At 45.2% G+C, this 14,114-nt stretch overlaps 1 protein-coding gene across 1 annotated transcript in view; it reads left to right on the top strand.

Annotated features, from left to right (window-relative positions):
• The window catches only part of LOC131894923 (uncharacterized protein C3orf20-like), a 71,312-nt gene that overhangs the window by 39,710 nt on the left and 17,488 nt on the right, over window positions 1-14,114 (top strand). The window contains exons 9-11 of the mRNA XM_059245290.1: window positions 2,139-2,364; window positions 7,979-8,270; window positions 10,342-10,458. Coding sequence (XP_059101273.1) covers window positions 2,139-2,364; window positions 7,979-8,270; window positions 10,342-10,458 — 635 coding nt within the window. The remainder of the gene's footprint in view (window positions 1-2,138; window positions 2,365-7,978; window positions 8,271-10,341; window positions 10,459-14,114) is intronic.

Below are 14,114 nucleotides of genomic sequence, written 5' to 3'. Positions count from 1 at the left end.
CTCTGTCTTATATACCCCTCCTTACTCTTTCAAATTCATGGCCCCTTTTTTCATTAATTGTTGTTACATGCATATATTTATATGTATATACATACACCTTCCTGCATGTAACCTGCTCAGTCTGTATAATGTTACTCATTTGTCTGTTTTCAGGGCTGACCATTTGGTGTTAGCTAGCCAGCTGATGTGCTCTTTCCTGAGGAAGACTATTTCTCCCACGCTCAGCATTCTCTAGTGGCCTGTATGTAGATCTTTGTGTAGGGCCGAGGCCTCTCGAGCTTCCCCCCATCCATTTTGACATTTTTGTTGGTATCATCCTTGCTTGGCTCATGTTTAGGCAGCCATGTTGGGGGGACTTTATGGGTGTAACTTCTGCCATTACTAGGAGACATAAATACATGGCTTTTTAACATCAATTTTTCTATTATAGGAATCTGTATCATGTGAGTTTCCTTCATGAAAAAAACAGAAGGGGGGGGTAGTGGTCTATGTGTAGCCTGATAAAAGTACAGTTCTCAAGAATCAAATGGACCTTTTAATTCCAAACTCTTCCTTTCTCTAGCTGGGTAAATTTGGAATTATTGTGACATCATGAAAATAAGATACAGTTATCCCTTGGTATCCATAGTGGGCTGGTTCCAGGACACCTATGGATAGCAGAATCTGAGGTTGCTCAAGTCTTATAAAATGCTGTTCTAGTTTCAGAAAACCTACAAATGCCTTGCTGCATATTTTAAATTATAGATATATTTTTAATGCCTAATGCAACGTGAATGTTGGTTTTTTTTAAAAGATTTATTTATTTATTATGTATACAGTGTTCTGCTTGCATGTATGTCTGCACACCAGAAGAGGGCACCAGATCTCATTATGGATGGTTGTGAGCCACCGTGTGGTTGCTGGGAGTTGAACTCAGGACCTCTGGAAGAGCAGTCAGTGCTCTTAACCTCTGAGCCATCTCTCCAGCCCATGAATGTTGTTATACCACATTGTTTGAGGGATGATGATGCAGGTGGAGGAGATGCCTGTATATATTCAGTACAGATGTCATTTAAAACTAATAGTTTTGGTCATGATTGGTGGAATCGTGATTGAATCATTTTGTGTTTGGCTTTCCTTTGCTGTGATGAGTCCCTGAGAAAAGCCATTTAAAGCAAGAGAGATAAGTTTATATTTTTGGCTCGATTTTAGAAGTTTCCATCCATACATGGATGGCCCTTTGCTATGGACCTAAGGTGATGAGGCAGAATGGCTCAGCCATGGGCGTGGCAGAGGGAAGATGCTCTATCTAAGGTAGACAAGAGCTGGAGGAGGGGAGAAGGATGAGTGAATAGACTAAAGATAAGATATACCCTTGAAAGGTACTCTTCCAATGACCTAATTCCTCCACTGAGGACCTCCCTCCTAGATCCCACTACCTCTCAATAATACCATCAAATTATGTATCTGTCAATGAATTCATCTATTGAGTAGATCAGTGTCTTCATCATCCAGATTGCTCCCCAAAGCCTCATCTCTGAGTATTGCACTGGGGATCGAGTCTTCAACAAATGAGCCCTGGTTTTTTTTGTTTTTTGTTTTTTGTTTTTTGTTTTTTTTGGTTTTTCAAGACAGGGTTTCTCTGGGTAGGTCTGTCTGTCCTGTTTGTCCGGTCCGCTCTGTAGACCAGGCTGGCCTTGAACTCAGAGATTCACCTGCCTCTGCCTCCACAGTGGAGGCATGTGCCACCACCACCCTGGCACAAATGAGCCTTTTGAAGGGGACACTTCATATCTATAAAACCTTCCATTCAAACCCCATGGATATCAAAGGCCACATTACGAGGGTACTATTAGAATAGGATTGTATATTTTAAATACTTGGCTCATTCCCTGGCACAGGATAAACACAAGCTCCTCTGGATTGTATTTGTTGATGACCTAGATATCTTCCTTATTTATGACATCTGTGACATGGTTCCTCAGAGAAGACAAGAGGTACCCATAGCGGGAGTGATGGTAGTGTCCATGGAGAGGACGATTTATATGTGATTTAGGAATATCCCAGCTACCGCACCCAGTGTAATCTATCCAGCTCAGCCTACGAGTGTCTTTGTCCTATGAAGATGTTTAGCGGGGTGTGTTTTGTTTTCATTTCAGGGCTGGAATCACTGCATGTTTGCAAGCTGCCCATGTTTGCCAAAAAAGCAGTCAGGAAACCAAAGGTTGCATTTGCATTACCTGCCCTGAGTCGGAACGCAAAGGAAGCCGATTGGTACAAGGAGTACCTTCGGTACAGAAATACCTTCCTGGCGCTGAAGGAGTTCTTCAAGCCTTTGCCTTACCATTACATCCACAGGACCTCATCCACCAACCAGTGCTCCCGGTAACCAACCTCCCTCATTTTAGCCATCTGAAACCTGGCTCATGGTTGAGAGACATTAGATCAGTGATTCTCAGCCTTCCTAATGCCCTTTAATACAGCTCCTCACGTTGTGGTGACTCCCAGCCATAAAATTAACCCGTCGATACTTCATAACTGTCATTTTGCTACTGTTATGAAGTGTAATGTAAATATCTGATAGGCAGGATATCTGATATGCGACCCCCCTGGGGGGTCACGACCCACAGGTTGAGAACCACTGTGTCATCTTTCTTTCAGCTCTTTCATGTAGGTTCAGTAGGGTCCTGTAGGTGACTTAACACACGTGTGCAGGCTGCGTTAGAGATCGCCACCTCCGGGCTGCTTTAACTCAACAGATGTGAAAATACCTGCTACATGTAACTTAGAGGAGAAAGGGTTTATTCTCCTGTGCAATTTTAGGAGCTACCACTCCATCCTGGCAGGGAAGGCACAGCAGGGGACGTGGGTCAGGCTTTGGTGGGGGCTTTTCCACATCTCGGTGCCTCAGGAAGCCAAGAAAGTGGGGATCAGAAGCAGGGCCAGCCTATAGTCCTCAGTGCCCTACCCCTAACAACCCGTCTCTGCCAGCCAGGCCCCACATCCCCTCAACATGCCACCAGCTGAGGACCAAAAGCGGAACACCCAACAAGACTGTAGGGGACGTTTCATATCTGAACCATAATACATACTTATTAATGAAGAACTTTCCTGAAGCTGAGATCCACTTACACACGCAGATCCAAACCCTCGAGCTCTCTCTGCTCTGCTGTCTAAGAAGGCGTCTCATTTAGCAGTGGAATTTGGATGGCTCAGGAACCAAGTCTTAGTTTGTCTTCACGTGTTTGGACAAACACATGTTTAAAAACTAGCTGTGCTGCTCACACATCTTGTCAGCACATGCGTGGCACCCACGACGGTTGGTCTCTCCTTTGTCAGCGTTCTGGAGGGAACTGTGCCCTGCTTCATTCTTCAGCATAAAAAGAACCTAGTTCTCCGCCCCTCTGTGTCTCTGGGCAGGGGTAGGTCGCTAAGGGCAGGGCTCTGAGAGGGTTATAGGCTAGCCCTGCTTCTGGTGCCTCTTTCTTTGCTTCCTGGTTCATCAAGATGAGAACAAGCCACCACCAAAGCTAAAGAGGGCACTCCTCGCCAGGGAGAGAAGTCTCTGGTGTCAGCTCCGCTGGATCTGGACAGTGTGGGAAGGGGAGACATCGTCACAAAGACAGCTTGGTCCCTTAGCTGGGTGGCAACCTCTGAAGCCAGGGAAGGTTCTGCCTCTTTTCCCATACACCGCAGACCACCCTGTGCACACACCTGGCAAGACCCCAGCCTGAAACTGTTCCAGTAACAGTTAACAAAGAAGACAGATGGAAAGAAAACTCATAAGCACAATGAGAATGTGCTTTGTGCGTTTTTGATATTAATGAATTTTTGGCTTTTATTGTTTTTTAAGATTAAAATGTAATTGTATTATTTTCCTCCCTCTATTTTCTCCCTCCCACCCCTCCTGTGTACACTCATCTTGCTAAACATATAAATGCAGTCTGCTCGGTCCGTTTAGTGTTACTTGTATGTGTATAGACGACTTCAGGGCTGAGCACTTGGTATTGGATGAGCAATTGGAGGACCTGCCATGGGACAGACTATTGCTCCCGCTCTCAGCATTTCTTTTTTTTTTTTTTTTTTTTTTTTTTTGGTTTTTCGAGACAGGGTTTCTCTGTGTAGCTTTGCGCCTTTCCTGGAACTCACTTGGTAGTCCAGGCTGGCCTCGAACTCACAGAGATCCGCCTGGCTCTGCCTCCCGAGTGCTGGGATTAAAGGCGTGCGCCACCACCGCCCGGCCTCTCAGCATTTCTTAATTTCTTGTATGTGGTGATATTTTGCTATACCCTAAAAAAAAAAAAATTTACCTGAAGATGAGAGAACAGAACAAACCACTAGATTAAACATAGAGGCCAGGCAGTGGTGGCACACACCTTTAATCCTAGCACTGGGAGGCAGAGATCCATCTAGATCTCTGTGAGTTCAAAGCCATCCTGGATTACATGAGATTGACTCAGTCTAGGAGAGAAACAGAGCCAGGCAGTGGTGGCACACGCCTTTAATCCCAGCACTAAGAAGGAAGGGATATGGCTGGACGGAGAAAGGTATATAAGACGTGAAGAGGCAGGAACTAAAGCCTTTGGGCTGAGGACTCATAGGCATTAAGTCAGAGGATTCGTGGAGTTGGCGAGGTGAGACATGGCAGTGGCTTGTTCCTTTGTCTCTGATCTTTCAGCATTTACCCCAATAGCTGGCTCCGGTTTTTTGTTTTTTTTAAAGACCAACTAGATTTTGTGTAACACTTGTCCAGGGTTTGGGGCCCCCTGAGACTTCCCCCTTCCACGTTAGCAAATCTGCTGTTACACTTCTTCAGGGCTTGTTTAAGCAGTCATATTACTGACGTATCCTGGGTGAATGCTCCCCTGTCATTTCTAGACATAATCTCACAGCAGCCTTCCTAGGACTCTCGCTCTTATGAGCTTTCTGCCTCCTCTTCAGTGATGCTCTCTGAACCTCAGGTGCAGGAGTTGTCATAGATGGACCAGTTGGGGCTTGTCCCCCTCTTTAGTGATGCTGTCTGAACCTCAGGTGCAGGAGTTGTGTTGTAGATGGACCAGTTGGGGCTTGTCCCCCTCTTTAGTGATGCTGTCTGAACCTCAGGTGCAGGAGTTGTCGTAGATGGACCAGCTGGGGCTGGGTACCATATGATCACTTGTTTCTATATTTTGACTGTTTATGGTTTTCTGTACTGGCTTCCTTTTGTTACAAGGAGAAGTTTCTTTGCTGAAAGGCTGAGTATTTGAAGCCTTGTCATCATACCTCATTAACGCTGCTACATAAAATGGAGCCATGAGATGGCTGACCACACAGTGAATTATTGCAGCTGTTATCAGTCACCCACAGGTGTGTGGCTAGGCACAGGTCAATGAGGGAAAGACTTGGTCAACATCCTCCAAAGGCTTCAAGTCTTCAGGAAGAGATGGTATGGAGCGTGAATAAACAGAAGAATAGCAATGACATGTTAACAGAGCAGTATAGCTAGAATGGGAAAGATATGCTGAGGAAGGACAGTTTTTTAGAAAGGGAGGATGTATGTGAATGTGTGCACGTATGTGTGCATGTGTGTGTATGTGTGTGTGTGCAGGCAAGTGTGTGTGCATGTGTGTATGTGCAAGTCCATGTGTGCGGGTGTGTGTGTGTGTGTGTGTATCTGTGTCTGTATTATTTTTCTCTTGCTGTGATACAATACTATGACCAAAAGCAACTTAAGGAAAGAGAGTCCATTTTGGCATACTATTCCAGCAGCCTAGAGCCATAATGGTGGGGAAGGTGAGGCACACCAGGAGGAGCAAGAAGTTGACTGATCACATTTCATCTGAACACAGGAAGCCTCTAGAACTAACAGGACGTGAGGCAAGGCTATAAACATGCAAAGCCCACCCCTAGTGGTCTAGACAGGCACAGTAACACAGCTTCACAGAGTTAAACAAATGCAACATAAACAAAAGTAACACACCTTAAAATAATATTCCCCAACATTAGTTAGTAAACTGACTTTCTCAAAAGCTTGAGAACTTAAGTTTGGATTTCTAGCACCCATGTCAAAGCCAGGTACCTGGGTCTAGGCAAGGGCTGGAGCTCATTGGCTGGCCAGCCTAGCAGAAGTCATGAGGTCCAAATTCAATGAGAGACCCTGTCTCAAAAAAAAAAAAGGTAGACTTTAGTCCCAATGCTTGGGAGGCAGAGGCAGGCAGACTTCTATGAGTTCAAGGTCAACCTTATCTACTTAGTGAATTCCAGGATATCCAGGACTATGTAGAGAGACCCTGTCTCATCCCTCCTTCAAAAAAAAGGTAGAGAGCAACTGAGGAACAGCTCTCTGGTTTTTCTCATAAGAGCATTAATTTTGCCAGGTCAGGCTTGCCCCCTTATGACTTCATTTAACCCTAAGTTACTTCCTGAAAAGAACTTGTCTTAGTGCAGGTGCATTGAGGGCTGGGACTTCAAAAAATAAATTTATTGCTTTGTTTTGAGGCAGGGTCTTTTTATTATTATTATTATTTTTTTTTGAGACAGGGTTTCGCTGTGTAGCTTTGCGCCTTTCCTGGAACTCACTCTGTAGCCCAGGCTGGCCTCGAACTCACAGAGATCCACCTGAGGCAGGGTCTTATTAGCCCAGGCTGGCCTCATGCAGTCCAGGCTAGCCTCAAACTCATTATCCTGCCTCCACCCCCTGAGTGCTAGGATTCACAGGTATGTTTCACCATGTTTGGTTTATGTGGTGCTGGATCAAGAAGATCATACATGCTAGGCAAGCATTCTACCAACTAAGCTACACCCCCAGCTCCAACATACACATTTTAAGGGGATATAAACATTAGGTCCACAATAGTTGGCTTCAGAACAAAGAAACTGAAGCTGATGGTGAATACTTCAATGATTAGCTGTCCTCACTACTAGGAATTATAATTGTTAATAACTAAAATACTGAATTTTAAGCAGATTTTAGCATCTCATAAAAAGCTAATCCAACTTCATGGAGTTGTTTTCTATAATGCTTCATTACTTTCCTGGGAGTTTGGTGGAAACATGAACTTTCTCCCACAAACAGATAGGAATACCAAGGTACAAAGAAGGGAAAGACTCAAGTTACATTTCAAATGACAGAGACAGACAGACTGGAATTCACTCTTCTGACTTCCACTCTGTTAAGTTACACGCCTTATATTGTCCATGTCTTACTGTTCTGTTTCTGTAAAGAGACACCATGACCAAGGTAACTCATAGAAGAAAGCATTTAATTGGGGGCTTGCTCAGTTTAGGTTAGCCCATGATTATCATGGCAGGGAGCAGACAGGCATGGCGCTGGAGCAGTAGGTGAGAGCTTTACATCCTTATCCACAGACAACAGGCAGGGGGAGCTGGTGTGACCTTTTGAAACCTCAAAGCCCACCCCCATTGACACACTGTCTCCAACAAGGCCACACCTAATTCATCTAATTCTTCTAAAATAGTAACTCTCTGGTGACTATCCAAATTCAAATCTATGAGCCTCTGGGGTCACTCTCATCAAATCCTCACAGTCTGTTAATAGGCAAAATAACTAACTCAGAACTATGCTACAGGAATGGTGTCTTCAGGAGTCGTTGAGATGGCAGGGCTAGAGTGGGAAACAGACACACGAGTTCAGGTTCCAACTCCGTTACTTGTATTTGTGGAGTTTGGTTCAAAGTACTGACCTTTTAGAATCTCATTTTTCCTAGTGTAGGGGTCTGCCCTCTGTTTCTAACTATAAGGGAATAAAGCAAGTGTCTTGCAGACCAGCCTTAAATGCATTCTTCCTGCACATGTTAAAATGCAATCAACACCCTGGTACTGTGCTATTGGCCACTACGTGTATATAATGTTTGGCTTACATTTGTTTGTTTGTTTAACATGTTGACAAATGCAGTCCAGCATTAGACTTGATGCTTTACCAAGGCACCCACCCATGACTCGGGGTTCTCCCTCTGCCCTTCCAACCCTTTAACCTGACTCCTCACCGTTCTGTTTCCAGGCTTCCTCTTCTCACTGGGAGGAAGGACTTGTGGTTCTCTTCCCAGCTGTGTCCTGTGGTCCTGAGGAAGACCATGCGTGGGGAGAAAGGGGGCGTATGCAGATGTAGCTGTCACATCATCCCCGAGGTGACAGACCTGGAGTATGACAACCTCATAAGCAACCAGCTGTCCCACGTGGACCAGATCATTGTAGTCTGTGTGTTCTCAGCCAAGAAAGAGGACAAGACTATAGGAGAAGTGACTGACGTGTACAAGGAAGTGAACAAATCCAGACACATGCCTTGCGTTCAGGTGAGAGTTACCTGGACAAAGTGTGGGGCGTGTTTGTTTGTGTGTTTCATTGTAACAGGCTCCCTCAGACACATAAAGGATTACAGAAGGACTTCCGGCTCCCTGCTTTGTATTTGGCATTACAGTACATTTGTATAATAAAGGTCACAAATCTTCATGGCGTAGCTCTGGTTTGGGTACGCTTTCTCCCAACTAGAGTACCAGAAACTTGAAGAGAAAGGGTCTGGTTGGAGATGATTGCATCCCAGGGGCACAGCCCCTTGAAGAGATTAGTACTTCTCTTCTGGAGTTTTCTAGGGCTCACGCGACCATGTTAGTTCTCATGAAAAGGAGTTGTTATAAGAGTAGACCACACCATGCATTTGGTTCCTTCTGCATGCAGACATTTTTCCTTATATTTCTCCATCATATTGTAAAGCAGTCAGGGAGAGAGCCTTCCTCAGAAAGCATCCAGAATCATGAGCCAAATAAACAACTTAAAAAAAAATAGCCATACTTTACCTAATGTCAGGTATTTTGTTATGGCAACACAAAATGGATTAAAACACGTATATAGTATTATGGATTTGGAGTATGTACAGTGCCTATATATTACCACTCAGATGAAGATATAGAAGAATATTTCAGGCCTGAAAAACTCTTCTCTTTCTCTTTTCTTCCTAGTAAAAAATCTACTAAACTAGCCAAGCCCAGGTAATCATATTCTTATTCCTTTGTATGCATAAGTTAGTTTTATCTTTTTCTAGATGGTCGTTGTATGCTTTAAAAAACCACAAGGTATAACTTCCTCTGCCAGAGGATAGGAACAGTAAAAACTATCCATCTGCCAATGTCTTCCCACTCTGTTGTCTGTGGCAGACATCACTAATCTATCTATCCAACTGCCAATATCCTCCCATCCTGTCTGTGACAGACATCACTAATCCATCTTTCTCCATCTGCCAATATCCTCCCATTTGAGGCCTTTGTCACCCCCCCATGTCATCTCTGACAGTTTTACTGCTTCTGGTCTTGGTCGCTCTGATATTTCCTGTTATTACAGGGTGTTCTTTAAACACACGGACATGCCCATGCCATTCTCCTGCTTACCCTCTAAGGCAGTGGTTCTCAACCTTCCCAACGACACGACCCTTTAATACAGTTCCTCGTGTTGTGGTGACCCCCCAACCATAAAATTATCTTGTTGCTACTGTTAGGAACTGTAATGCAAATATCTGATATGCAGTATACCTGACATGTGACCCCCCCAGGTTGAGAGCCAGTGCTCTAAAGACTTCCCTCTGGATGCAGTCCACGTTCTTCTGCTTGGCTCCCCATGCTAACCCCAGAACTGTTCTTAGGGAGTGACTCAGAGCGCACAGTGCTTGCCCTTGAGCAGGTTGAACCTGCAGAGGCCTGGGGCCTCAAAGCACTCGCTTCTGGTGAGTTGTCTTTGGGGTGCTGCCCTCGGTGTGCCCTGAACAGCTTCTGGGGAGTGTGTCATTGTTTCCTACTGGGCCCTGTCTGAAACCCAGTAGGAAAAATCACCCCTCTGAACGAGGAACTGGAAAGCTTTGCTTCCCATGAGGATTTCTTGTTTCTTGCCCCGGGTTCGAGAATGGCTGGCAGCTGTCTGGGCTTCTCTTTTCCCTTTGCTTGCATACACAGAGGAGCACCCAAGACTGCATGATAAGGAACAGGTAAATGCATACAGACTGCCAAGTATGGCGGTTCAGGCCTTCAATCCACAGTGAGTGTCCAGGTATTTCTACTGGCGCAGGGCAGGCCGAGTCTAGAACTTTGGGTTTGAGGACCAGAATGCTGTGGAATTTAGCAAAATTCTTTTGGCTATGTTTTAATATGGTGGAGCAGTGTAGGCCTTTAATACCGGAACTCAGGAGGCAGGTAGATCTTTGTGAGTTCAAGGCCACCTGGTCTACAAAGTGAGTCTGAGGCTAGCTGGGGTGCCATAATAAGATCCTGTGTCAAGAACAAACAAAACAAAACAAAAACCTAAAAAGCAAAAACAAACAAACAACAGAATAAACAACAACATAACCCCAACCCAAGCTCTCTTTTTCTTTTCCCGTAGAGTCATTTGGATTCCTTCCGGTTGCTCAAATACGATGTCACGTCTGCGTCTCAGTTTACGGAACCTGGCCGCCCGCTCCTGGTCCGAAGACACAATCTCACCCCTGGAATTTTTTTGGTATGTGTGTGAGATACATGACTCTGACCCACCTGTTGGCTATGTTGATTGCCTGACTCAAAGATCATTCGGGACCAATAGAAGGCTAAAGAGAAAGCAGAAATAGTTTTGCTCGAGTCTGTAATAACGCTGAGCATAGGCCTTCTGGAGTGTAGTGCTACTCAGATGAAGTTAGAAATTAGACCCTCTTAAAACTGAGGTGCCAAGTCATCCCCCCGTATGAGTTGACATGACTAAAGTCACGTGGAGATTCCCGAAGTGACTAAAGTCAATTCTTGCCTCTAACAAGCTTATGTAATAAGATAGCTGAGGACATAAGGATACAGAAATTTATATAAGGATATATAAAAGAATAACGGCGTGAGTGAGACAAAACGAGGTAAAGAATGAACTCTGAAAGCAGACTGAGTTCAAACCTGGGTTCCACTACTTGCCTGTGTGACCTCAGGAAATTACTCCACGTCTCTTACAAAAGAAAGGAGTGGTTGCTAAACACATTTTCATAGCTTTATCTAAGGGAATGCTATATATTACCTTTCTTGTGTAATGAAAAGAAATGAAATACATATCTTGTGTTTTTAGAAAAGGATAATGAATTTATAGGATTGCTAGAAACATTCAGGAAAGCAACATAGCCTGTGTCAACCCCTGGAAGGCATATCATGGACAGTAAATGTTAATCCCACTCTTGGGCTTTCTGTCACTGTGGGTTAGGCTGGCCTTCTCTAGCAATCATCTAAACAAGGCATGGCGGCACACACCTTTTATCCCAGCACTATAGAGGCAGAGGCAGTTGGATCTTGGTGAGTTCGAGGTCAGCCTAGTCTACAGAGTGAGTTCCAGGATAGCCAGGGCTACACAGAAAAACCCTGTCTTGAAAAAAAAAAGAAAGAAAGAAAAAAGAAAAAGAAAATGAAAAGGAGCCTCTTCATTAAAAAAAAAAAAGTCCTCTCTAGATTATTTTAATGAGAAGCAACAGCCTGGATGATCTTTTACCCTTCTAGATTTCAGCAAGCAAATAGACAAACCCACAAGTTTATCTCTAGTCAATAGATACAAACTAGTGAAATAAAACTTTAGAAAAATTGTGTTTTAGAAACACTAAGGAGCCAGGAGTGGTGGTGCACACCTTTAATCCTAGCACTTAGGAGACAGAAGCAGGCAGATCTCTGTGAGTTTGAGGCTATCCTGATCTACATAATGATACCCTGTCTCAAAGATGAAGAAGGAAGAAGAGGAGGAGGAGGAAAGAAAGGAGGAGGAGGAAGAGGAGAAGGAGGAGAAGGACTGTAGCAGAAGTTTTCCTGGTCCTGCCCGGCTCCCATGGCCCTGCGGCCGCTTGGACCCAAGTAAACACACAGAGGCTTATATTAATTAAAACTGCTTGGCCATTAGCTCAGGCTAACAGTTGACTAGCTCTTACACTTAAATTAACCCATAATTCTTATTTATGTTTAGCCACGTGGCTTGGTACCTTTTCCCAGTTCTGCCTTCACATCTTGCTTCCTCTGTGTCTGGCTGGTGACTCCTGACTCAGCCTTCCTGTTCCCAGAATTCTCCTCTCTGCTTGTCCCGCCTATACTTCCTGCCTGGCTACTGGCCAATCAGCACTTTATTTATTAACCAATCAGAGCAACACATTCACAGCATACAGAGCAATATCTACAGCAGAGGACTGCCATTGTGTTACACATTTTTCTCAGTGTTGTGTCAAGAGCAACTTAGGGAAGCTTTGCTGAGGCTCACAGTATGGGGATCTTGTCCGTCATGGTGGAGAGGGTAAGGCAGGGAGATCTCGAGGCAGCTGTCGGTTAAGAAGCAGGGAGAGAGAAATGCTGCTACTTGGCTCCTTTCTCTGCTTTTCCTTTTCATCCATAGGATGGTGCCACCCACATTCAAGGTGCGTCTTGCCCCTTCAGTTACTCTTCAGAAATGCCCTCACTGACATGCCCATTGACTGACTCAGAGACAATTCTAAATCCAGTCAGCTCTATGAAAAAGATGAACCACTGTGACTATCAATAATCATGAGTTTTACTCTATATCCAGACACCATGCTAAGTAGTTTCTGTGTGTTTTATTACGTAAATATTCCAAGTAAGTGGAGCATGGCGGTGCGTGTCTGTTATCCAGGCTCTCAGGATCACCACAAGTTAAAGGTCAGTTTGTGTTGTGTCAGCAAGACGGTGCCCAAGGAAGGAAGGGAGGGAGGGAGGGAGGAAGGAAAGGAGGGAGGGAGGAAGGGAGGAAGGAAAAAGGGGAGGAAGGAAGGGAGAGAGGGAGGAAGAAAGGAAGGGAGGGAGGGAGGAAGGAAAGGAGGAAGGAAGGGAGGGAGGAAGGAAGGGAGGGAGGAAGGAAAGGAGGAAGGAAGGGAGGGAGGGAAGAAGGAAGAGAGAAAGGAAGGGAGGGAGGGAAGAAGGGAGGGAGGGAGGGAGGGAGGGAGGGAGGGAGGGAGGAGACCCTTTACAGCAACTCAGAGGGGTAGCTGCAATCCTGATGTTGTTCCTCGTGGAAGGAGGTAGAAATAGATACTCAGATTAAGCAATTCATCCAAGGTCCAGGAACTAGCCAGTGATAGGATCAGAATTCAAATCCAGGTCCTCTCCCACACAGAGAGCACTTTTAATGAAGAGCTCCCGTGAGGTCACATCCCAGCCCTGCTACCTGGATACTCAAAAGAAGCACAAAGCGACAGAAAACGTGCGCGCTGTGTGTGGTTGAGTGCCAGCCTCTGGGAGGAGCGGCTGGAAGGCGCAGAGCTTCTCAGCCTTGCGTGGAAAGCAAGCTAATTGCTCCGTGTGCCAAATGACAGTTAGACAGGAGGAAGGGACTCGGTACAAATGAGACGGGCCAGCAGTTCGATCCTGCCATCATCTCATGTAAAACAGAGAACGTTCAACTGTTGATCTCACTATAGGAAAGTGAGTTATTTTTCTCAGATCTAATCCTAAAATATATTTTCAGTTTTCACAATACACACTGCTGTCACAGTAAACAGTGAGTAGTCGTTCTGTGTGGTAGGAGGTGTCTCCCCATACATCTGGCTGTCGCCGATGATCACCCAGCTCCCGTCCGCCTTTTAGATCCTGGGAGTCTTGGCAGAGGAGACTGGTTGATCTGCAGCCTGGGTTTCCTATGACTTTGCTGATGGGGAGAAAACCAGAACGGATCAGCCCAGAAATATCCATCTTGGTTAAGTGGCATTCGCCTGTGCCATCTCCATCCAAGGCTTCCCAGCGGAAGTTGGCGTGGTTCCCAGGGGAAGTGAACACTCACCCCCAATCTTCTGAAATCACCAGGTTCCTATTTAAATCCCCTGGCTGTGAAACTGAGAGAAGGCTTAGGCCTCAGCCGGCTGAACTATCTGTCCACTGGGTGGCAGTGTGGATCCATTGGAAATAAACGTGTCTTGTTCCTGAGCCAAAAAACTCCAGGCCCCTGAAAGGAAAGACCGTCACGGGCAGATGGTGTTTGGAAGGCAGCTGGATGGGCACAAGCCGGGCTTTGATTCTGGGAAGGAGACTGAACGGATTTATATTTTATCTTTCAGTGGAAAGTGTGGGGGAAGGATCCTCTGTTGTCTGTTAGGCTCAGAGTCTTTGGGGATGGATACGATGACCACATAAAGAAACCTCCATTTTTCCAATAGTTTAACG

This window comes from Peromyscus eremicus, chromosome 18, assembly GCF_949786415.1.
Source record: "Peromyscus eremicus chromosome 18, PerEre_H2_v1, whole genome shotgun sequence".
Taxonomy (NCBI): Eukaryota; Metazoa; Chordata; class Mammalia; order Rodentia; family Cricetidae; genus Peromyscus; species Peromyscus eremicus.
The sequence above is the reverse complement of the archived record's forward strand: the minus strand, read 5'-3'. Positions and strand labels throughout refer to the sequence as shown.